The sequence below is a fragment of the Astatotilapia calliptera genome, chromosome 4 (genome assembly GCF_964374335.1).
Source record: "Astatotilapia calliptera chromosome 4, fAstCal68.1, whole genome shotgun sequence".
In the NCBI taxonomy this organism is placed as follows: domain Eukaryota; kingdom Metazoa; phylum Chordata; class Actinopteri; order Cichliformes; family Cichlidae; genus Astatotilapia; species Astatotilapia calliptera.
Window position 1 is genome coordinate 33993847 of NC_137425.1, and position 25475 is coordinate 34019321.

A 25475-nucleotide genomic window follows, 5' to 3' on the forward strand; every position below is an offset into this window, starting at 1 on the left:
TGAAAAAAAGCGGTAGAGTAATACAATCAGTCATCTTCAGTTACTCCTGTAAAGCTGAAATGTGTTCACCACATATGTTAACCTGTGATTTTTAAACACTGAAATGGAAAATCAGGTTGTCTGCATACAAAAAGCTAAAGACGCCTGGGAAATAGAGACACTAGAGTTTCTAATAGCGTCCAAGAGAAGTGTGCTTGGAGAGACGATAGCTGACTGCAGCCTCAAGATGGCAGTGATGTAGAAGCACATCACTTATGCTTTGGTATAACTGACTAGACAAGCACTGCTTGTCCTGGCTGAACAGTTGAGTTGGGGTTGCTGTAGTTCAGTTCTACTAATTGGAAGGTTTGCAGTTCAATACCAAGCTGCTGCAAAATACTTAGCCTCCCCCCCGAGGATGTAATATTAAAGTGAATACACGTGCTGATTTCATCTCTTTACATGAAAGAACATTTACTTTTCCAGGAGTCACATTAGTGACTTGTAGCTTTAGGCTTAGTAGACGACTCACACATTGACAAATCCAAACACATTTGAGGGTAATACTCTTAAATGTGTAAATGTAGTGCTCAAAGAAAACAGGGAGCACCACAGCAGAGGTCATTCATGTCTGTCACACACAGGACGTGACAGTGAAAAGTGTGGAGACACTGCACACCTGAAGTTTAGCCGATTGTGTTGCGCTGACACTCAGGTCCTTTTGAAGTGTCGTATATTGATTCAATTGTCCAAAACACAAACATACAAAGAATGAAAAATGCTCCTTGTTATAAGAATGCAAGATTCATTTTGATTTGGTTGTGCGCTGAATTTTTAACATTCTCAACTGTCATTTGAATGTAGAGACGTCTGAGTTACAGAGATAATGAATGAGAACCACACGCTTTAATCCATTTAATGTATGAATCCAGACATTTATTTGGATATTTCACAGTAAAAACCAAACATTTGTTAGAGATGACAAAGGCTTTGCCACATTTAGATGCACTAAAGGTCAGATTTGCTGTTAGTTCTTCATATGTGAGACTCTTTTGCAACAATTAGCAGTTTGCTCGCGTAAGCATACTGCAGGTAATGCTGAGTGATGGAGAAGGCTCGGCAGGTTGCCCGAGTGTACGGCTCTTCAAACCAAAACAAAAAGTCACACCCTAACCTCGAGTGTTTTTATTAACACCTTGAGGGGTAAATGCTGGGTTTTATCCCCCAAACATGTAGACTGCTCACTGCCTGATGTCAGATCACATCTGTAGCTGGTGCTACAAAGTGTGCAAACATGTTTCCCCTCTCTAAGCCTTTCTTCTCTTAAGCATCTCCAGATACATCCCCAGGGACTTCTGAATAGAGTCCTTGGTGATGAACTTGACAAAGTTATTGACATCAGCCTCTCTGTTAGCCGCCAGCTTGTCTATGGTTGGCTTCCTCATCATGGACTTTGTGAGCTGTCTGGCGTGATCTGCAAATGAAACAAATGCACATGTAAGGAAGCTGTGCATTCATATACAATTTCTTCTATGAATACTGACATGGGCTTCAATTCATTGCAAAATATATTCAATTGCAGCACTATTGTGGAGCACCTTTTATTTCTTATGTGGGAAAGTGACATTTCTAACAGGTGCTGAAAGCTTATGCTCTTTCTCTGCCTCCTGCACATCCTGCCAAGTACCAGGATGTACTAAATACTGCTGTACAGATGGAAATACACCCATATCGACACTTCTGAGGTACGAGGTTACATCTCCCTACATGCGGGTTCGTGGCACCTCACCTTAAAACAAACATACACTGATAGCAGCTCATTTTTTTCCTACCTGCCTTGGAAATGTTACCTGCAATTTTATTACCCAAATGGTAAATGGACTGGTTCTTATGTAGCGCGTTTCTACTCATCTGAGCGCTCAAAGCACTGATGAGGCCAATCACCGTGATGTCATCTGCAAACTTAATGATGGTGTTGGAACCATCAGCAGGTCTGCAGTCGTGGGTGAAGAGGGAGTAGAGGAAAGGGCTCATCACACAGCCTTGTGGTACACCGGTGTTCATTGTGATGGTAGATGAGCAGCGGTTATCCAGCCGGACATGTTGGGGGCGGTTGGTCAGGAAGTCCAGTAACCATTTGCAGATGAGGGAACTGATGCCCAGGTCTGTCAGTTTCCTGATGAGTTGTGAGGGGTGGATTGTATTGAATGCTGAACTGAAGTCTATAAACAGCATTCTGGCGTAGGTGTTTGTTAGGTATTTTAGTACCATGGTAGCATTTACTGGATATTGTTTTATAGTGACATTATGCAGGAAAACTCTGTCATTCAATAAGGCCCCTTTGTTTCAGTGTTTTTCTCTTTGACCCAAGAATTGATGTGTGAGAATCACAGGCTGGTACAAGGTTGAAATACCACAGAGATCACTCCCTCAGCTACATTAGTTTCTTAATCTTTTAGACGCCTGTTGAAGGCCAAATGGTTTGTTTCAGATTTCACTAATGTAAGAACTCTTCGTTTTGTGCCTTGAAAATATGTCGCTGAGATAATCACAATTGTAGCTGAACTAATAAACTACACAAAGGATGCTTCTTCACCCATGGGCAGGAAGACGCTGCCTTATCTTGGTCTGTACTGGTTTAAACTGATAATCTGCTGTCTCATGAATTTTACCCTCTATATAAACTGTTGTACTTGTGAATAAAGTTGAGTCACTTTGGGAAGACAATCTAAAGCAGTCTCTGTTTTCTTGTTCTCCCAAGCTGCTCCCGAGCTCGTACTAACACGCTGAATGGCATGCTTGAATATTACTTGAGAATATATTTGACTGTGTTACAGACTAAGGGACATTCTCTGCTGATAGGTGAAGGTACATTCTCTGCTGATAGACGTCCACGCCTCGGAGGAAGCCGATCCACGGAGTAGGCCCTGGAAACCGTTTCCTTCAATTTTGGTGTCAGAAGTGGGATCCTGACGAAGGTAGGCACTCGTCTTTTATTTTATAAGACTGTGTTATGCCTTTCTCAGTGATCCACATAGAAACGGGATACGCTGACGAGGCCTTCTTCAGTGGCCCACATAGTAACAAGTGGGATACGCTGAGGAGCCTTCGTTAGTGGCCCACATAGAAACACAGGAAGTTGCCTGTTGTTTTGTAAATAAAAGCAGAAAGGACACAGGAAGTTGCCTGCTGTCATAAACTAAGAAGTTGCTCACCAGCAGAAAGGACACAGGAAGTTGCCTGTGGTCATAAAACGAGAAGTTGCTCGTTAAAAAGTGAGAAGTTGCTCACTAAAAAGATAAAATTGTTAGCAAAAAAATCAAGTAACCTCAGGTGTGCCACAGCAAAAATAAAAACTAACTTAAATCCTTCAAGCGTCTAAACCCCTCTGGAAATCACTGACCATGGGTCAGAATAATTCAAAGACCTTAGACGGGTCCGATAAAAAATCAAAATTAACTGTAAAACCGAAAAAAATAAAATATAAAATCACAAATAGCGGCTCAGTACGACTCCCACTTCCGGTTACGTTTAACCCACGCTCGCGAATCAATGAAGACTTCCATGATTACGTATCCAGAACATGCGGAAGTGCTTACGTGACTGATTTCGTCTCGAACTTAAGAACTATAACTTTAATGCATCCTAATGTATTTCCGGAGCCCTATCCCGAACGATTATCGCCAGAAAACAGGTCAGTAGAAATGTTAAATACTATTTGTGATAAGGAAAGTAGGCTGATTAAAAAGTCCTGTAAAAAATATATGATAGAATGTCGTGATGTGACCAATCGCATGCTACCACTATGGAAAAAAGGACCCGAGCCAGACGTAAATGCTTTAAATCAAGCCAGTGTAGGCTCTAGTAAATCCACTGCAGAAAAAACTAGCCTTATATGCCCATCCGTTCAACCTACGGCTCCGCCGCCTTATGATGAAAAGACAGAATTAATAGCTGCTGCGGCGGCTGCACGTCATCAGCGCGTATATCCTGATTTAACAGCAGAATCCCAAAAGAGTGAGGAAGGCACTGAAATGACACCTAAATCAGAAGAAGATGACTGGTTTAACCTAGATCAAAGACAGGAACGAGAATACACTGAACGAGAAAGAGAGTTACAGGAACATAAAAAGCAAACAAAACAGTTAATGACAGAGTGTGAGGAAATCATGAAAGATCCTTTAACTGAACGTACGGAAGCTGAACTGCAGGAAGCCGTTTCTGTCATAGATAATCATGTTCAGCGCCACACTAGAGTAGCGAATGGTTTAACTGTGCCAAAAGCAATAACTAACACCAGAAATTTAATAAGGAACTACTTAAAGCAGAAAAAAGAGGAAAAAACTCAAGAGGGCCCCCACAAAAACACCCGTTATAAAGAAAAGCAGGGATCACAATTTAATGACGTCAGCACCTCCCTCCCGTTCATGATAATAGGGGACATGTGTTGCATTCAACCCCCTAAAATTTCAGAGTTAGCAGCAACCATTAAAGAACTTCCCGATCCTCTACAAAATCCTACAGCCTTTGTTTCTGCATTACAGAGAAGTACCAGATACCACCACTTGGGTGGGCCTGACTATAGATATATATTATGTCAACGAATTCCAGGTGTGACTGAATCTCAGCTTATTGAAGAAGTAGAGGAACTAGACCCTAAAAATGACCAAGCAGCCAACACCACCTCGTTTTTGTGGATAAACGATGACAAAATCACAGCCTTTTTTCAAAATCTAAAGAAATTTCTGCTCACAATGTCTAGAGATAAAATTGATTTAAATGCAGTAACCATGTGTAAGCAAAAGCCAGATGAATCCATTCTAGTGTTTATGAAACGTTTCACGCACTGCTGGACTAATGAGGCATGCATGCCTGAAGGAGGAAATGATCAGATTTTCATAACAACATTCTTAAACAATATTCATCCAGAATGTTCACAACTATTGAAGCTGACTGCCACTGATAATCTCTATGACATGAAAATAAAGAACTTTATCACACTTGTCAAAACAAAAGCTGGTGCAGATCTTTTCCCCAACAGCACGAAGGCTAAAAGTGTTAAGATGATGTTGAATTTTGATGTTGAAGGCTCAGAGGAAAGTGAAAAAATGATGTATGCAGGGGCCCCGCCCCCTCAACAAGCGCAGCAGGGAGATTTCAGAAGGAGAGATAGGAGTGGAGACGTATGTTTTTATTGTGGAAAAATAGGACACTGGAGGAGGGAATGCAAATCAGCAGCACATAGGTCTCAACCACAAAACACAGGACCAGCTCCTGCCACTAGGCGTCAGCAGAGCTCTTACAGACAAGGTAACTGGCAACGCAGACAGGAATCACATCAAAATAATGGCCCCTTTGCACTTAGGGAGCAACCTTATAATCCACATTTTAATCCCCATCCATATGATAACGAAAGACTGGACCAACCATAGGGAGGCCCAGGTGATGATGAGGGACAGTGTGAAGCACTACACACGATGCTGCATTTGCAATTGTCCCGTAACACAGAAAGCTTGCCCATGTTAGATATAGAGATAGGTGAAAAGACTTATTCCTTTTTAGTTGACAGTGGAGCCACTAAAAGTTCACTGTCTGGAAAATTCTATAGTGGGCCTGTTTCCTCTGTGTGCATCAACACCATGGGAATAAACGGAACTCTAGTGCAATGCCCCAAAACTCATTCTCTAAAAACACGCTGGGGCCCAAAACCGGACGAAATTACATATCATCCATTCATAATTATTCCAAACTCGCCTGTGAATCTATTAGGCAGAGATTTAATGGCAAAAATGAACTTGTGTATTTCATTTAACACAAAGGGTGAAATGTTTGCAGATACTGATAACAGCTATGTTTTCTCTGCCCTATGCACCGACACCATGGAGAAGGAACAGCCTCTGTGTCAGCTGGACGCCTCAGCGGAGAATGAACTCAATATCCATCTGACTGGTATCCCACGTCACACTCTGTGTCAAAAACATGTGCAAACACCGTTACCAGGTAGCCCCATGCCTGGAAGCCACATATTTGTTTCTCTCACACTGTTCAACAACATGATAACTGCTCACACCAGAGAAGGCCGAACAGTGGTTTTGTCACATAACTCAGACATAGGCTATGACATTACTGCACCATGTCGACACATAGATCTAACCTACCCCATACACTGTACTATCTCTGCTGTCACATTGCCAGCTGAATATCAAAACATGACATTATGGTCAAGAGGTGAGAATGATGTAGGATTTATTGACTGTACACCTTATCATGCTCAGCTGAAAAACAACAAGCCGGTATATGTCAAGCAATGTCCCATTTCCGCTGAAAAAGCCGCAGCCTTAGACATCATCATAGGAGATTTATTGACAGCTGGAGTAATAAAGCCCACAGTATCTCCATATAACACTCCTGTCAATCCTGTGCCAAAGCCTAACAAACCTGGCGTATGGCGTTTCACACAAGACTTAAGGCAAGTTAATGCAGTCATTATGCCTCTGCCACCTATTGTCCCAGATGTTCCCAGCATACTGACATCTATTCCAGCAACAGCCACACATTTTACTGTGGTGGATTTGTGCTCCGCCTTTTTCTCAGTACCTGTGCATGAAGACACACAGCCGATATTTGCTTTTACACATAGAGATAAGCAGTACACATGGACTCGCTTACCCCAAGGCATGGTAGACAGCCCTGCGGCTTTCTCAATGGTGGTACGTGCTACCCTGGACGGCTTCACTCCTCCAGAGGGCTGTACTCTGATCCAGTATGTAGATGATCTCCTCCTCTGTGCTGAAAGTGAAAAACTATGTCAAACTGCCACACACATGCTACTCCAGCACCTCCAACAGACTGGCCACAAAGCATCAGCAAAGAAAATGCAGTACTGTCAGACTTCTGTTCAATATTTGGGATTTACACTGTCTCACGGACAACTTTCCATGACTACAGACAGGGTCAAAGCTGTGACCTCTGTCCCTAAGCCCACTACACAGAAGGAAATGCTGTCCTTCCTAGGCATGGTGAACTATTGCAGACAGTGGATACCAGACTGTTCTTTTCATGACCACATTCTGCGTGAATGCTGCAAAAAAGACAAGCCTCCTCGAATACTGTGGTCCACAGAAATGACTGCCTCTTTCAATGCATTACAGGGAGCGCTGACCTCCGCCCCTTGTTTGGGTCTGCCTGACTACCACTTACCGTTCCACCTGTACGTCACAGAGAACGGCACAACCTGTGCAGGTGTATTGGCCCAAGAGCATGGCTGTGGCTACCGTCCAGTAGCCTTCTACTCAAAGGTGCTGCCAGCAGTAGTTCAGGGGATGCCGGCCTGCCTGAGAGCAGTAGCAGCTTGCTCTATCATGATAAGGGACTGCGAGAAGCTCACACTCTCACATGACACTATTCTACACACCAATCACCAGGTCACGACCATTCTAGCAAACATAACTACACAACACATGACCGCACAACGTCGCTCAGGTTATGAAGCTACACTGACTTCAACAGCAAATCTCACTATAAAAGCAAGCAGCACACCCAATTCGCCAGCACACTTACTCATTCGTATGCTGTGTTCCTCTGACCGACAGGATGGTTCAGACGACCCTGACGTTCATGACTGCATGACACGTATACAGGAATCCACAGCACCACGCCCAGAGTTAGAGCAGACACCAATCCCAGACTCAGTCATTGTTTATGTGGACGGGTCCTGTTCAAAACCAAATGACAACTTATTTCTTTGTGGCTATTCGGTGGTGACATTGCCTGACATCATACTAGAGGCTCACTCATTACCATTTCACTCAGCACAAAAAGCAGAGCTCATGGCTTTAATACGCACCTGTGAGTTACATGTGGATAAGCGGGTAACAATTTACACTGATAGCCGTTATGCATTCGGTGTGGTGCATGACTTTGGCACATTGTGGAGACAAAGAGGATTTAGATCTGCTGATGGAAAATCGATTGCTAATTCTGACCTTGTTCAAAGACTTTTGCAGGCTATACAGCTGCCATCGGCAATTGCAGTTGTTAAAACGAAGGGGCACAGCACGGCTGACACAGACGAAGCAGTGGGAAATGCTCTTGCAGACGTAACCGCGAAAGCAGCTGCTGCCTCACAGCAACCACCCAGAAGGGAAGTATTATCTTTGCCTTTACAGCTGCCACTTGTCACGCTCCCAGACTATTTAGAAACAAATGTTGACCTAAAATTCATACAAGAGCAAGCCTCTGCCTTAGATTACACTTACTGGGAAAGTAATGATTGTACCTTAGATAACAGAGACGGCTTATACAAAAACCTTGAGGGTTTGATTGCCCTCCCATCTTCACTACTGCCAATCCTTGTCCGCCATTTTCACGGTGTGAGTCATGTCGGACAAAGAGGGGTAATAGGAGCAATAAAATCAAGATTTGTAATCGAGAAAACATCACACGCAGTAAAACGCATATTAGCAACCTGTCTAACATGTGCACGAACTAATGTAGGAAAACCAAAAGCAAAACATCAGCATTTACCACAACCAGATTTCCCATTTCATACATTACAAATTGATTTTACACACATGCCAGCACAAGGAAGCATCAAGTACTTACTGGTAATAGTGGACCAATTTAGTAAATGGGTAGAAGCTTACCCAACATCAAAAGAAACTGCAGAAGTAGTCTGTCAAAAGTTGTGCAATGAAATAATACCCAGATTTGGAATACCTCACCAAATTAACAGTGATAGAGGACCTTCATTTACATCAGAAGTAATTCAAAAGTGTGCTAAAACTCTAGCAATAGACTGGAAATATCATGTGCCATACCATCCTCAGAGTTCAGGAGTTGTAGAAAGAATGAATAGGACCATAAAAAATCGCCTGACTAAAGCAATGATAGAAACAGGAATGACCTGGATCAAACTACTTCCTCAAATCCTCTGCGAGATTAGAATGACTCCATCCGCAGCAACCAAATTATCTCCATTTGAAATAATCATGGGAAGACCGTTTCCAACACCATGGTCAGCCTCCAGAGGGGCACCGCTATTGGAAGGGGACATAGACACTGCATTGTCTGACTATGTTCATAACCTGGTAGAAACACTGAATAATAACTATCAGAAAGTTTGTCTCTCTCAGCCTCTCCCTTCCATAGATCCAACCCATCCGTGGAAACCAGGAGATGCGGTATTGGTAAAGTTGCTAAAACCAAGGGCACTCGGGGAGGCCGCGTGTTCCAGCCCCCAGACTGTACTTGCAGTGACGAGAACCAGCATCCTAACAGACGGACAACCTCAGTGGATTCATGCCAGCAGGGTTAAGACCAGCCCCACCAAACCACCTAAGGCGTCGGATCAAGTAGATGACGTCTCCGGCGAGCCAGCGCCCGGATTCAATACACCTATAGATGACGACTCAGGCGAGCCAGCGCCCGGATCCAATCCACCTACACACACACAATCACTGATTAACACACAACGCCTGAAAGAACAACAACAAGGTACTCGAACATCCAGCAGGAACAGAAAGCCGAAAGTACCACACAATGTCTAACCTGATAAAGATAGACTCGTTTCATCCTGATAATGGAGAAAATGAAATGCCCATTGTCATCACACGACGCTTATACGGTGTCTCTCGAACCTGGGACCAGGCCAGGAGACGACTAAAGAACTGTCTTTTTTATATATTTAGGTTATTAATCATATCTACTGCATTAACCTTAGGATTTTTATTTACTATTTCGTATTGTAAAGTGCAACCCTGTTCACATTTCTGCAAGCCACATTCTCAATGATAACCCATATAGCTACCAGTACAGCTACTTCAATGTATTTGCAATTAGCACAAATTGATCCTGAGGATGTGCCAGATGTTACCAATGATGTTCCTGATGTGTATATTGAACATTAGGTTGTGAACTATTACATTTTATTATTTGCTTTTTATATTATGTTATTACATTTGTGATTTTTCCTTTCTATTTGAGTTATTATTTTAAAAAATAATAAAAGAGGGGAACTGTTAGGTATTTTAGTACCATGGTAGCATTTACTGGATATTGTTTTATAGTGACATTATGCAGGAAAACTCTGTCATTCAATAAGGCCCCTTTGTTTCAGTGTTTTTCTCTTTGACCCAAGAATTGATGTGTGAGAATCACAGGCTGGTACAAGGTTGAAATACCACAGAGATCACTCCCTCAGCTACATTAGTTTCTTAATCTTTTAGACGCCTGTTGAAGGCCAAATGGTTTGTTTCAGATTTCACTAATGTAAGAACTCTTCGTTTTGTGCCTTGAAAATATGTCGCTGAGATAATCACAATTGTAGCTGAACTGATACACTACACAAAGGATGCTTCTTCACCCAAGGGCAGGAAGACGCTGCCTTATCTTGGTCTGTACTGGTTTAAACTGATAATCTGCTGTCTCATGAATTTTACCCTCTATATAAACTGTTATACTTGTGAATAAAGTTGAGTCACTTTGGGAAGACAATCTAAAGCAGTCTCTGTTTTCTTGTTCTCCCAAGCTGCTCCCGAGCTCGTACTAACACGCTGAATGGCATGCTTGAATATTACTTGAGAATATATTTGACTGTGTTACAGACTAAGGGACATTCTCTGCTGATAGACGTCCACGCCTCGGAGGAAGCCGATCCACGGAGTAGGCCCTGGAAACCGTTTCCTTCAGTGTTGTTGTTGTCCAGGTGTGAGAGGACAGAGTGCAGTGCGATGGAGACTGCATCCTCTGTGCTCCTGTTCTGGCAGTATGCGAATTGGTGGGGGTCCAGGGTGGGGGGGAGACAGGATTTGAAGTGTGCTAGGACCAGCTGCTCTAAGCACTTAGTGATGATGGGGGTGAGTGCTACTGGGCGGTAGTCATTGAGGCAAGATGGGTTGGAGTTTTTGGGTATCGGGACGATGGAGGTGGATTTGAAGCAGGCCGGTACCACAGCGTGGGCCAAGGACAGACTGAATATGTCTGTGAGCACTCCTGCAAGCTCCCCAGAACACGCTCTGAGAACACGCCCGGGGATGCCATCAGGACCTGCAGCCTTGTGGACACTGATCCTGCTCAGCACCGCTCCCACATCGGTGGGGGAGAGAGTCATAGGTTGGTGGTCTGGTGTCATGTCTGCTTTGGTTGTGGTTGTGGGGTTCCCTCGCTCAAAACGAGCATAAAAGTTGTTGAGCTCATTGAGGAAGGAGACATCAGAGCAGAGGAGGAGCCAGACATTTGAAACACCCGGGGCTTAGCCCTAAAGGGTAGTATGCATGTGGGATTTTTTTTTTTTTTTGAGGGGGGGGGGGGGGGGGGGTGTAGAAATGACTGAAAGATTAATAGGCTCTGTTTTGAGTTTTGTTCAAAAAAGAATGACTTCATATAGGGAAATATATATATCACACATGCAGGACACCTTAAACTAGTTTTTTAATTAAGCAGCGAGGCAGAACAAAGTCGGGGCTGTATCAAGACACAGGGACTAAACCCCAATTCAACCAGACCCAGAACTGATCCAGAATTAAAACAGGACTACAACAGTTCAAAATCAGGACTACTGAGGACTTAACCAAGACATAACCACAATCAGAACTAGATGATAGTAGCATTAAAAATCATCATAGACCTGCACTACACTTATTTATTTAATTCTACCAAAGTACAATATTTAGATTGAGAAAAGTTTATATAATTATTTAGCCTTGTTGTGCAAACAAGCCTGCATAACTTAATAAATATAGAATTTGAAAAATAGCAAACCTAAAAAGAAACACTAGGTACGAGATACATGAGTACCTATGATACGGTGATACTTTTAGTAAGCAACCATTTGACTAACATGTGTCTCACCTGCTCTTGTTCATCTCTGTTCTGTCCTCATTCTCCATCTCAATCTCTGCTCCTCTCTCTCTCTCTTTGTGCTGATAATCATCAAATATACAGTTGAAACCAGATATTTACAAACTCTTCAGATCAAAACACAAACACTTTTTAATTGTAACATCAAATCAGACTAAATGTTTATTTTTTTAGATTGATAAATATAAAAACATATTTGTTAACTTTAAGAGTAAAGAGAGAAACTATCTGTATTTCTTAATTGCAAATGGCACCAAATTGTATTCAAACTGAGCCACACTTATGGAGCTCCACGATTCTTTTCCTGGTGTTTTGGTTGACATCTCTTGATGTTCCCATGTCACAGAAACAGCCTCTGTGTTTTGCCTTATATGCATCCACAGCTGTGCCACCAGTTTACTCACATGGACTCTACGAACCTATCAGAAGCTTCTTCAGCTCAGAATGGAATCCTCTGGAGTTTCTTATTAATTAACAATAAACTTAGTGTACATGTACTCCTAAATTTAATGAAAGTGATAAAAAATAGACAGCTCTGTCTCTCTTTATTCTGACATTTAACTAATTCAAAATATATTTCAATATTTATCTAAAACAAAAGTTTACTCTAAATTGATGTTGTACAGTAAAAATGTTTTATGTTTTCTCCCTAAAGTGTAAATATCTGGTTACAAATGTGAATATCCTGCTGTGTACTGAAATCCCTCTTGTTTTGCATAGAAATATACTGAACAACATACAAAGCATAATATATAAAATAACATTTACCTGAGTTTTTCTTTGAAAGAACCCTCTAATGTCCATTCTTATATTTCAGTACATAACTGAAACCGATTTAGTCGGGGAGGGTAAGAACTGAAAATATGAAATAAACACACGTAAGCTAAGATTCTCTAAAAAATAGCATTTGTTCGGCTTTTCATTTCGCCATTTGTTGATTCACTTGAAGAGCAAGTAAAATAATATTGGTCAAGTGATCAGTTTCATATCAATCTTTCGTGATACACCGTCATATTTACATTATTTGTACGGTACGAATGATTTGCTTTGGTACCTGCTCAAACTTAAGCTCTCCTTAGTATGGCTGGCTCCGTCTCTCCAACAGTGCACTCACGGGCAGCAGCTCCCCCCGCCCCCTCGCTCAGTCGCTTAGTGCCTGAGCTTGGATCATACCAATATCAGGGGGGGATTCACGCACAGTCGTAAATTCCCACAGTGTGCACTATGTGCTTCGAATATTGTGTGTACTTTTTGTTTTATACAGTTGTCAGCCAGGCATCTAACTATGAAAAAATTACACTCCAAAATACCCCGGGCTTCTGACAAAACAACCCGGGCTTAAGCCCCGTAAGCCACCCCCACGCTCCGCCCCTGCATCAGAGGATGCGGGGGAGGGTTTGGTGGTCCTGTAGTCTGTGATGGTCTGGAGTCCTTGCCACATGCGTCGGGGGTTGGAGTTGGAGAAGTGTTCTTCTACCTTCTTTTTGTAATGGTGTTTGGCTTTTTTGATGCCCTTCTTTAGATTAGCCCTGGCTGTGCTGTAGGCGTGTGCATCTCCTGACCTAAAGGCGGTGTTGCGGGCCTTCAGGAAGAGACGAAGATCCCGGTTCATCCAAGGCTTCTGGTTGGGGTACATGGTGATCCGTTTCTGGGTGTAAAGTAAAGTGTGCATGTTAGTCCCCGTAGGGATATAGTTCCTCTGCATTTAACCCATTCACCCAGTGAAGCAGTGGGCAGCCACCAATGCAGCGCCCGGGGAGCAGTGTGTAGGGACGGTACCTTGCTCAGGGGTACCTCAGGGTAGCCGTTCAGTGGAGTCGAACCACCGACCTTCCGATCATGGTGCCACCACTCTACCTACTGAGCTATCCCTGCCCACTGTCAGGTGGTGACACTGTCTGTGGTTTTGGAGATGTAATCCAGTACAGATGAGGCGTACTGGTCCAGGTCTGTGTGGGTGAACATATTCCAGTCTGTTGGTGTGGTTGAAGTTCACCTTTATGTGCTGAAGGTGAAAACACTGAGCAAAGGGAGGAGTGTATGATCTGTAGATACTATGGAAGCTGAAGATTGTACCTGACACCCGTTTGCTGCTGCCACCTTCTGGCCTTCAGGTGCTCTGGACGTGCTGTTTTTTGTCCTACAGCTTTAAGAGGCTCTGTCTCGGCTCTTAGTTGTTGGCACACCTGTTCACCATAAGTCATCACAGCACAGCTCATGGGCTGGGCTCCTCCAAAGGTAACCACCAAGCTGATGTTGGTTGGAGTTGTTTTATATGTTTAGATTAGTTTGTTGTCTCCTGCATGCTGTCATCTGCTGCTCTCCCTCAGGTATGTTCCCAGCTCAGGTGTGTTTGTGAGGGAGTGTTAGGGACCCGCAGAGACACTGGAGACAATAACTTGTACGAGCACAACTAAACTCATGGCTGCTGATCATTTAAGGTTTACCTTCAAAGTAGGAACTGCTGTCCTCCCTTAAACTGTGTGTACAGTGACTGGAGAACAATCCTCAGTGCTGGCCTACACCTGGGACACTGCAAACCAGGGTGCTTTGCTAGAAAGCAAGTTCAGCACATGCAGGATGTGTTTCTGATATCGCGGTTTCGCAATCTAGCTTTGAGCACATTCATGGTTCCTTTCATCCTCGGCACCAGTTGCTGCTTGTTGGGAACATGACCTCCAACTATCTGTCCACTAACTCTTGGGAAGAGCCCATCAGGATGCTTGGTGAAAAACTCATTTTAAAAACAGCCCTGCACACTGTTCCTTCACCGTGACCAAAGAGTTCCATGATTCCAGATGCTGACAAGTAATGTCGCTCGATTGTAACAGATCAAGTAGTGTAATTGTGTTTGTGTGCAGTTCTTTATTTATATATTTGTATTGTCCGGGCATACGAGCACAGCTAAACCTACAGCCGCTGATCATTTAACCTTTAGCTTGGCTTCCCAGTTAAAGTGTTTACAGAGAGGGAATGATTGAATCAGGGTGTCATTTCTCATCTGCATGTGTATGTTGTCCATGCTACCTCAGAGATATTTCAAAGGAAAGGTTAGACCTGTCTCCTTGAGGGATTATTTAAAGCTTCAAGTCCTCTGATCCTCCGTCTTGCCATCAGCTCAGTTTAATCTAGACCAGGCTAAAAGTTTATTATCTTAGGACGGTCTAAGTCATCTGGATGTAAAGTGACTTTAATGTGCATTTTGGCTCCGGAGCCTAATAAAGCTCTTTCCTGGCAGGTGTTGGTGGGTCGAGCAGTCTGACGGAGGAACGTAGTCGGCCATCTTGGAAAGAAGAAAATGTTTTCTTCACACACGGTGAGAAAAACATCGTTTTTATAAATCATGAGTCCGAACATTTTACAGACTTTTATACGTGAAATTGTTCGTAGTTTATAAACACATCTGGAAGTGCCGTGCAAACCAAGGCCGAGCTGCTTTTAGGAAACGTGAAAAGTCTATCAGTACAACTTTCATGAATGATCATCATTTATTGTCATTATATCATTATGATTATTGTTAACTACCACCCTTTAGTAATTATTTACAGTTTTCCAGAACATGAGAAACAAAATGCATGTTAAGAAAAGAAAATAGTAAATGGAAAGACGAAGGCTTCAACCTCTTAGACCTTTCCTTATTTCCAACACAGCTGATTTAAATGGTTAAATGACTTCCAGTTCTCCTGGTAATGAACTAATCAATTGATTCAGGTGTGCTGACCCAGGGTGAGATCTAAAACCTGCAGGACACCGGCCCTCGAGGCCTGGAGTTCGACACCCCTGGTCTTACACCAAGGACTAAATGGTTCATTTTTGGCTCGCTGCACTGTAACAGGGACGGGGTGATTTGCAGAGCACTTTGTAAATGAGGACTGTGTGCAAGAGGTGCAAGTGCACGGGTGAAGTCGCACTGTCCCCTCTGCATTTGATTGTCCCTCGTTGGGTCGGGCGTAAAGACTGAGCAGGGCAATCAGCTGGTAGAACCGATGTCCACAAGATGCAATCAGCGATGCACTTGTTTAAATGTATTTTATGCAATAATACAGTCTTTCTTTTCCAAAACGCATCCAAACAATTTACAACACAACAGGTTACTATTATGGGCATCATCCAACAAACAGGTTTCTTATCGAAGCAGAGAGGCCGGCACGACAAAACAAGATTTAACTCAAACACTTATTAAGCTTCTGACTCCCTGCCTGTGTCTTTGTTGCTGTAGGAACAAGCCGCCAAAGAGAGCCCAACACCTCAGTGCTCTCAGTTGGCTGAAGATGCTCACTCAAGTGCAAACTTACTTGAGCACTACAGGTGTGATCAGTGTAACAAGAAGTTTCATGCCCCGTGTCACCTCAGAAGACACCAGCGCATCCACAGTGGGGAAAAGCCCTTCAGTTGTGACCAGTGTGGAAAGACTTTTACTCGGAAAAGCAACTTAAAAACACATCACCTCAGCCACAGCGGCGTCAAACCACACATGTGCCACCAGTGTGGAAAGACATTTCGTTCTATGGGCAACTTGAGAACTCATCAGCGCCTACACAGAGGAGTCAAACCATACGCATGTAGCCAGTGTGGCAAGGCTTTTACTCAGATGAGCCACTTACAAACCCATAAGATGGTCCACAGCGGAGAAAAACCCCACACATGTGAGGAGTGCGGAAAGACATTTAGTTTGATGGGCAACTTGAGAACTCATCAGCGCCTGCACAGAGGAGTCAAACCATACGCATGTAGCCAGTGTGAGAAGGCTTTTACTCGGATGAGCCACTTAAAAATCCATGAGATGGTCCACAGCGGAGAAAAACCCCACACATGTGAGGAGTGCGGAAAGGCTTTTAATTATAAGAGCAACTTAAAGAGACATAAACTGGTCCACAGTGGAGTTAAAGCACACAAGTGTGACCAGTGTGGGAGGGCTTTTGCTTTGAAGTCGAGCTTGGCGACACACAAGCTGGCGTCGCATGTGACCTTTCTGGGAAAGCCTCCAGCCAGCGACCCCAGAAACACACCAACAGACGCTGATACGTGATCGGTGCAGCAGTTCAGTTTACACAAACTCGAGCTTAAGTCAACTCTACGCTTACTGACCATGGACACGCACCAGTGCGACCAGTGTGACAAAGCCTAGAACCAGTTTAGAGGTAATTCAGTCAGTTTTTTTTAAACAAGCTAATGTGTATATAAAAGATTTGTTACTGGTAATACAGCAAAACTTGATTGTAGTTTTTAAAGTTCAAGTTAAACCATGTGAAATAAGTTGGATAATACACGGTGTTACATATGGGACACAAACGCAGCGTTTTGGGACAACATGGTTTCTGTTGGGTTTACACAAACTGTAAAGATGTTATTACGATGTTATTACGATGTTATTACGATGTTATTACGATGTTATTACGATGTTATTACGATGTTATTACGATGTTATTACGATGTTATTACGATGTTATTACGATGTTATTACGATGTTATTACGATGTTATTACGATGTTATTACGATCAATGTTAGCTCTACATGGGTGTTAGATTTCAAAATAAAATCCTTTTAAACGATCGTCTCGTTTCATTTATCACCAGCAGAACAGTCTCCAACAGTGTCCAACTTTATGGCTCATAATGGGCAAAGACGCGGCTACAACTTTGATGCTAATCTGAAGTGAATAAAACTATAATAGGACATGAAATGCATTTAGATCTGTACATATGCTGTAATGATCACATGATGTGGCGCCATCCTTTCTGAAATTAAACCGACAACAGATTTGTTGTCTGGGGCATTTAACACAAACTGATTTGAATAAAACGACATCATGAATGCAAAAAACGATGCAGCTGCATTCATATTCATATTTCCTCCTCGGTTCCAACTATTAATACAGAAATGCAAATGCATCATTCTTTTCTTGAAATTTAAACACAGGTTTATAAACGGTCTCAGCAGTTCTTAAGTACATTTAGTAAAACAGGTAAACACTTACTAAAACACAGTCATTGTGTCCTTACATGCTGTCGTTTTAGCAGACTCTCAAACCAGTTTCAATCCAGTAGTGTCCGTATCACTGCCGCCCAAAATCAGTATCACGAGCTCAGTGTGTCACATGGCCTTGCTTGACCAGATGGTGCTATTCAAAATGTTGCCAAAAGGGATAATGAGCATCACTCTCATGCCAACAGTTATGGCAAAGATTTTATTCTGCACGTTTGATCTGAGACACGACTGGTTATTAGGGGTGCAACGATATTCGTATCGATATTGAACCGTTCGATACAGTGCTTTCGGTTCGGTACGCATATGTATCGAACAATACAACATTTGTAATTTATTTTATCAATTTTCCTTCTGACGATGCTGTCTGTGTTGAGCGCTCAGAGAATCTGTGTTCGACTACTCCGCCTAGGCTGCACTGTCCAGCGCAGATCCACTGAGCGCTCAACACAGACAGCATAGTCAGAAGGAAGAGCGCAGGGCAAGCTAGCGAGACAGAAGCTAAGCTCTCCTTGCAACAGGCAAATTGAACCTCATTCAGATCTGGCGTTTGGAATTATTTTGGTTTTCATGTGACGTATGACCCTGAAGGTAAGCGAGTCATGGATTAAAGTAAAACAGTATGTTGGATGTGCCATGCAATGCTCAATTACATGGGTGGGAGCTAGTGTGTTAGCGCAGTTAGCTCGTTAACGTGTTGGCCGTCTAGCCCCATGCACGGGGCGATCGGCGGTAGCTCGTTAACGGAGATTTGCCGTGTTGTGGCGTTAAGGTAATTTCAACGAGATTAACCTGAAAGCACTAGTGGGAACACAACGAATATGACTGCACATTTACGCTGACATCATCCTAGTGCAAAGACAAAAACAACAAGCATGCTACTAACTTTAGCCGAGTCATTTAGACAGCTGTTAGCACATGATTCTCCTTATGCTGCTGAGAATATAGCCCAGAAGAAGCGGATAGTATAGCTTTTATTTTGGAAAGAGGCATTTCTCTGTAATAAACTCTCTTTTCCAAAGATGAGTGATTCCTCAATCAGATACAGGGCTCGCAATATCGCTAGCCCGACGTCCCGGAGCTAGCGATTTTTTCAGTCGGGCTACCAAAATCTATCTCTGCCCTGCCCGTCGGGCTATTGTAGGAAAAATATATGTCAATGCTTTTGCATTCTTTCAGAAATGTAGCTGGGTAATTATGTCATTGGCATCGGTGAGCCACTGTCAATATGTGACATATTGAAGTCGCGTTTGAATTTGCGCTTGTTTTTTTGCTTTCACTTTGCAATCGTGTGAACTGTGTATAGAGAGCGACAGCACTGATCTGTGAGTGATGATAATTTGTGCACCAATTCCTCTGACATCGTCTTATTAATCGTTAGCTTACTATGCAAACATGACAAGTGAAATCTCCCGCAGCTTAAACATGTGAGAGGTTGATCGCGCAGAGAATCGCTGAGCTTATGTGAGTGCGTGTAAAAGCATTTCAGTTCTGCTGAGCCAAATAAGACAGGTCAGGGTGAAGAAGTGACAGCCAAAGAAAAGCTTACCACAAAACGGAGAAGTTATGACAAATCAGACTATAAGGCAAAAAGAAAGTGCAGCTTTATGGTTTCATGGACAAAAGAATTTCTGTGGCTGCGATATGATGAGCTAAATAACCAGGGCTGCACATAAGTGGTCCGCAGGTGCGCATTCGCTGTCAAAATAAAAAACATGCACAAGGGTTAGGGTTAAATTTAAAAACTGTACTTTTGAGTTAAAATATATATTTATAATTTTAATAAATGACAAATTAAAAATGCATGAACATTTTTTTGTATCGAAAAAATATCGAAACGTGACACCAAAGTATCGAACCGAACCGAACCGTGAATTTTGTGTATCGTTGCACCCCTACTGGTTATCCATCAAAGTTCAACACTTTAAAGTCCACAACTTTCCACACTCTGATAAGCACATCCCAGCGGTGACCGCCCCGCCGGTTCCCAGACTGCAGCCTTGCCGTTCGCTCTGGGGCTTATTTTTAGCTACACACATGGCACTTTTCCATTTTATCATTCTTTATTAAACATCTTACAAAGAAGTATTTAACTTTAATTAGTTTTACCAGAGTGTGCATGTTTATGGATGTTAGAGAAAAATACAAGGTGCAGATACTGCACATCTGCAGTCCCCATCAGGTCACATGTGCATATAACCAAAAGTCAAATACAGAAAATGATCCTGCTACTTTGGCCCTAGTGCAACTCTCTGTTGGTATTTGGTTTAAACTGCAAGAGTGGCTACAAATCTGTGGTTAAGCTGCACTTCCTGCTGTTTCTCCCTCTGTACTCGTTGCTCTTTAGGTCAGTATGTGGTAGTTTTCCATGTCCCAGTGGAGATTTCCTCTCGTGCAAGCTTTCCTCACGCGCACACTGAGCCCTCATCCTTTCTACACAAAATTCGTTTGTCTACTTCATAAACAAGTCAGCAAACATCTTGGCTTCACTTGGATTCTCAAGTTTAAAATACATGGAAAGTTTGGGAAACTATGGTTTACCCTGACGGGAGCATGAATGTGGACAGCAGCGGTGGCACCGAAATTTATTCAGTATTTGCTGAGGCATCAGATTCTCGACAGCTGGCAGTAAAGAAAGAGTCAGGAGGCTGGGTGTAGTGGACACCGGTATATGTCTAAGCACCGACCTGGCAGATCTGATTACAATGTTAAAAACATAGAGCTTAACCCTCATCAGTAACATGACAACTGTAACATGCTGTAAGTATGAGCACTTTTATGAAACTTCACTAAAGTGTATTATTGTGTTGTCAAGCTTGAATGCATTGTAAGTGAATGGGTTCTGTTTGTTCAGCTACAACTGGGAAGAAAAACTTTCTGACCAATAAGGTGGAGACGGTGGCATACTTGTGTTGTATCAGCCTATCGGAAGGTTTTTGAAGGTCTGATTTCAAGATATAACACTGGGACAGATGATAGTTTAACAAGGCTGTAGCAATATTACTGTTGTTATTGTTAATGACTGTTACGTGTCTCTGCTGGAGCAGACCTAGAGTAGATATTATGTTTTGTCTGTCCCTGCTCTCATGAACAAGGCATCTTTCAAACTGCTTGAAGGAATTTCTTCAGTTTCCGTAAGGATTTTGCCAAAGTTTAAGGTCATCCCAACACTGCGACACTCATTCTGAGTTCATTTGTGAAGTGTGACAGAACTTCACACAAATGCCAAACAGGACAACAGCAAGTTAAAACAATGCTGAAGTGTTTTTATTGTATGACGAGCAGAAAAGAATTTGAGGTTGCAACGTTATCCTTGTTGCACTGCAATCTTGGGATGTGAGAACCTGAAAGCCTGAAATCTGTACCCCATCTACAACACACCTTTTCTCTGTACTCCTCCCCAGCACCCTGCAGTCACATGCGCCTGCAGGTAGATAAAAACCTCAAAAGAGACACTGGTCGCCATTCTGCTCAGAAGCTTTTCAGGAGCTTTCAGAAGATTCACGAGTTCAGGCGTCTCCACCGTGCAGACATACAGGAGCAGGTATGGACCTCTCACTCGCTACAAAAACATCTGAGCTGTATTCGGTGCAATACTGTGAGCCAGTTTCTTGTTTAGAGTGGATGTTTCAGGCTACAGCAGCATTACAGTAACTTTTGTGCATTTTTCCTGCAGTAATTGTGCGTTTACAAACACATTTCAGCAGCACATGCAAACCATCACAGTATAAATGCAGCTCTCTGTTTCCATATTTGGCAACCTTTGGTCTTCCACAACAGCTCCAGGACGGTGTAACCAGGGCAACAGAGTAATATATTGTCCTAAAAGGATAATATTTTACCAAGCCTTGCAACATGCTGCAAATAGCGACGCGCTAAATAGCATGTTAGATAAACTGCCAAAAATACATCCAGAGGAGCAGGTGTTTGGTCTCTCACTCTCATGTCATGAGCTCTCAGCAGATGGTGGAACATGAGCCGCTTTGTTTTGGACTAACCTCCATGTTAAACTGGACTTTATGACAGAGAAATATGGAGTGAAAGGAAAGGCCTTACTTCAGCCTGCAAATCGGTTTTTAATGCACAGGACCTGAAAATTATTAACCTGATAACCTGGGAAGTCATTAGCTTACATACGTGTAAAATAAATATGAAATCATTTGTAAGCGTCAGTGTTTCATGTGATTTCTAAGTCATTTTTAACATGTGACCTGTTTGGTGTAGGATGCATTTGGTGGGCACTTTGGGGCTTTTTCTGACCTTGCTGCATCTCTCTAACTCGCTGCTGCTGGGAGCCTTTAACATCAAATCCTTCGGAGACACCAAAGCCTCCAACACCACTCTGATGAACATCATTACCAAGGTCTGGGACTTTTCCCTCTTTGGTAGATATGACAGTTTGTACAAAATGTTTACATCCACCCATTTGTAATGCAATTTGGGTCAGAGTGCTTTCAAAACCAATCCAGAAGTGTTATCTTGTGTGTGCGTTTTGAAATAGTTTGAACTGAATTTTGAGAAATGCTTTGGATGATTTGGCCTGTTGCAGAAGTAAACCTGAATATTCCCAGAATATTCCCACCTCTATGCTTAAGGAATGATCAATGAAATAACTGGATGTGCAACAGCTGTAGCGTTGCCTTTACAATCTAAAGCTTAACACATGAATTTTTTCGTGCAAGGTAAAATATAAACAAACGTGATGTTGCAAGATGGACAATCAGCTGATTCATTTTCATTTTTTATGTGTGTTTTGCAGATTGTCCAACGCTATGACGTCATTCTGATCCAAGAGGTCAGAGACAGTGATCTCTCAGCAACCCAAAAACTCATGGAGTACGTCAACAAGTGAGTCCACACACCGAACATGGAACATTCAGAGTAACACTGAGCATGAAATGCAAACGTATGGAAACATAAAAGTGTGTGTTTGTTTCCCCCCAGAGATTCTCCTCAGTACAAATACATCGTCAGCGAGCCTCTCGGTGCGAGCACCTATAAAGAGCGATATCTCTTCCTTTACAGGTGCACCACGATGAAAAAAATAAGTCTCTACTCTACACACAGTGAAATGATATTTATTCAGTTCAATTTTATTTACACAGCGCCAAATCACAACAAGAGTCGCCTCAAGGCGCTTTATACTGTCAGGTAGACCCTACAATAACACATACAGAGAAAAACCCAACAATCAAATGACCCCTATGAGCAGCACTTTGGCAACAGTGGGAAGGAAAAACTCCCTTTTGACAGGAAGAAACCTCCGGCAGAGTCAGGCTCAGGGAGGGGCGGCTGTTTGCAACAAAACATGGTTCGTTGCAGTGATGCCGTGTAAAAAGCATTTTTAGTTCTTGCTCTAAATATGTATTTTGTAGAAAGGGAAAAAGTCTTTTTCATGGCAGAATGTGAATAGTTTGATTGTTTTCTTTGTTTCTTAAAGCCAAACAATTTAACAAAAATAAAAATGACTTGTTCACGTTGCCCGGGGTTAAAGTCAGGATTGGTGTTGGATCATCATCACTTAGACCTCAGAGGGTTAAAGAACCTCCCATAAGTTTCTCAAATAACCATTCAAAACAACTTGATTAAAAATTTATATTTCCAGCATGTTTGTAGTGTTTGAGGCATGTTTGAAGTAATTTAACGGCAAATCCTCCGTCTTTGTTCTGGCATAAACATACATCTTATACACACTCAGAATTCAGAAGAAGTGATTTAAAAAAAGGGGAAAAGCAGAACTACAATAAATTTGTCCCGAGAAGCAACTGGACATGTTTAGAAATGAAGTACACACTGGCAGCAAATGAAAAGGTGGTGATTTTCTCCACAGGGAGGCGCTGGTATCGGTGGCAAAAAGCTACACCTATGACGACGGCCCGGAGGAAACTGGACAAGACGCCTTTAGCAGGGAGCCGTTTGTCGTAATGTTCTCCTCCAAACACACTGGTAGGTGCTGTGGCTCGAGTTATACAGCTGTTTCTGCATCACACTGATAATGATGTGGATCCTCATTCAAACATTTGTGCGTGGTAGTTCCTGGGACATGTTAGTCACTAGTCCTTTATCATTCTCATGCGGTGTAAGCGCCTCCGTCACTGTCAACACTCCTTCGTTCCCTTCTCTTCTGTAGCTGTGAGAGACTTTACTCTGATCCCTCAGCACACCTCCCCAGAATCAGCTGTTCGGGAGCTAAATGCTCTCTATGACGTGGTGGCAGATGTCCGCGCTCGCTGGAACAATGATGTATTTACAGCCTACAAGTAAAAATCATTTATTTGGTGGAAAAACACACATTCGGTAAATGCGACTCACACTACTCTCCCTGCAGGACATCGTGCTGCTGGGTGACTTCAACGCAGGCTGTAGTTATGTGTCCGGGTCTGACTGGCAGCAGATCCGCATCTTCACTGACAAGACTTTCCATTGGCTGATCACTGATGCGGCCGACACTACCGTGTCGCAAACTGTCTGCCCTTACGACAGGTAGACAGATTGTGGCAGGTCGTTCTGATGTGTGCACGCAAACTCTAAACTCTAATCATCTTTCTGTGTTTGCAGGATTGTGGTCACTGCGGACATGATGAGAGGAGTGGTGAAAGATAGTGCGAAGGTGTATAACTACATGACGGACCTGAATCTCAAACAAGATCTGGTAACAGATGAATTTCAATCCTTATCTCTGTAAGAATTCATTTGAAATAAAAAGCACAACCTGCCTCATTCCCCGCTGACACTAATGGAAACGTCAATATAAAAAGTTAACATAATGCTGTATTCACTGCAACTGAGACCATAGACTCATCAGCAAAATGTTTACTGAGCTCCAATCAGAAGAGAGGCATTCTACACAAAGGGCAAAGCAGTCGCCCCATCAGAAATCATGCAGTTTTAAAGCACTTTTGCTTTTTTAATATCAGCTTTGAGCTACAGAAAATCGAGCAACTTTGTAAAGCAGTGGCTGTAGTAACGACCACAGAGATGCAAACAAAATCATAATGCAGTGTATACTGTAGTGATGGCATTACCATGCAGGCACGTTGAGTTTTTCAGCACTGGAAAGAAACCTGTGGAAACTGAAGCCGTCTGCAGCACAAACTGTGAGCCACTAAAAGAACGGTTTCTCTGTCTCTCAGGCGTTGGCTGTCAGCGACCACTTCCCCGTGGAGGTGAAGCTGAGCGGTTAGGCTCACGTTGCTTGAACCGTGACTTCCACAAGCTTTCCACACATCGTGCTCAATCTGCAGCCAGCACAATGATCATTCAGTTGGGGACTACTGTCAGCCACAGCTTCATGAAATGCAAATGCACAATAAAGCCACTAAAAGAATTTCACTGAAAACTTGTGTGTTGTAAAGAATTCGGCTTCTTGTTGCAGTGGAGCACATTTGTCTGGAACATTTACTGAGACCCTTTGTTGATTTGGAAACCTTTAATAACGCGTGTGTATTTTATTTCACTTCCTTTGTCTGCTTAAATGTCTTCAGAGTTTAAAGTTTTTTAATTAATTTCCCAAAACAGCTCAAACACACAGCAAAACACTAACCTGCAAAACTGAGCCAAAAATGTTGAAAAAACATAAAAGAGCGGTAGAGTAATACAATCAGTCATCTTCAGTTACTCCTGTAAAGCTGAAATGTGTTCACCACATATG

At 42.7% G+C, this 25475-nt stretch overlaps 2 protein-coding genes and 2 long non-coding RNA genes across 9 annotated transcripts in view; 3 read left to right on the forward strand and 1 right to left on the reverse strand.

Annotated features, from left to right (window-relative positions):
* LOC145428389 (uncharacterized) overlaps window positions 1-12720 on the reverse strand; it is a 30683-nt gene extending 17963 nt beyond the window's left edge. Inside the window, exons 1-2 of the long non-coding RNA XR_013908682.1 lie at window positions 12607-12720; window positions 11830-11900 (exon numbers count right to left, since the gene is read on the reverse strand). This is a non-coding gene — a long non-coding RNA (uncharacterized LOC145428389). The remainder of the gene's footprint in view (window positions 1-11829; window positions 11901-12606) is intronic.
* LOC145428388 (uncharacterized) lies at window positions 3117-8177 on the forward strand. The gene is made up of 2 exons (XR_013908681.1): window positions 3117-5979; window positions 7131-8177. It is a non-coding gene; the product is annotated as an uncharacterized LOC145428388 (long non-coding RNA).
* A 1308-nt stretch (window positions 12721-14028) lies between the features above and the next one.
* Window positions 14029-17392, forward strand: LOC113033034 (uncharacterized). 2 transcript variants are annotated; one of them, XM_026186303.2, is made up of 3 exons: window positions 14029-14076; window positions 15077-15154; window positions 16058-17392. In XM_026186303.2, exons 2-3 carry the CDS (start codon window positions 15137-15139, stop codon window positions 16865-16867), a joined length of 828 nt encoding a protein of 275 aa, XP_026042088.2. In that variant the 5' UTR covers window positions 14029-14076; window positions 15077-15136; the 3' UTR covers window positions 16868-17392. The 2 variants fall into 2 exon arrangements, with proteins under 2 accessions (XP_026042088.2, XP_026042087.2); XM_026186302.2 differs by having other exon boundaries at window positions 14032-14168.
* A 901-nt stretch (window positions 17393-18293) lies between these two features.
* Window positions 18294-25163, forward strand: LOC113021453 (deoxyribonuclease-1). Of its 5 annotated transcripts, none has more exons than XM_026166153.2 (10): window positions 18294-18415; window positions 21229-21368; window positions 22049-22187; window positions 22584-22672; window positions 22748-22849; window positions 23655-23770; window positions 23955-24067; window positions 24153-24307; window positions 24383-24476; window positions 24958-25163. In XM_026166153.2, exons 3-10 carry the CDS (start codon window positions 22050-22052, stop codon window positions 25006-25008), a joined length of 858 nt encoding a protein of 285 aa, XP_026021938.1. In that variant the 5' UTR covers window positions 18294-18415; window positions 21229-21368; window position 22049; the 3' UTR covers window positions 25009-25163. The 5 variants fall into 5 exon arrangements, with proteins under 5 accessions (XP_026021938.1, XP_080156641.1, XP_080156644.1 ...); XM_080300515.1 differs by lacking the exon at window positions 18294-18415 and adding an exon at window positions 20489-20584; XM_080300518.1 differs by lacking the exon at window positions 18294-18415 and adding an exon at window positions 20489-20584 and having other exon boundaries at window positions 22769-22849.
* Window positions 25164-25475: the final 312 nt, after the last annotated feature.

Coding starts and splice junctions, on each gene's coding strand:
- LOC113021453 (XM_026166153.2), top strand. CDS start 22,050: ATGCATTTGGTGGGCACTTTGGGGCTTTTTCTGACCTTGCTGCATCTC. Junction 22,188..22,583: donor TGATGAACATCATTACCAAG/GTCTGGGACTTT, acceptor TGTGTTTTGCAG/ATTGTCCAACGCTATGACGT. Junction 22,673..22,747: donor CTCATGGAGTACGTCAACAA/GTGAGTCCACAC, acceptor GAAACATAAAAG/TGTGTGTTTGTTTCCCCCCA.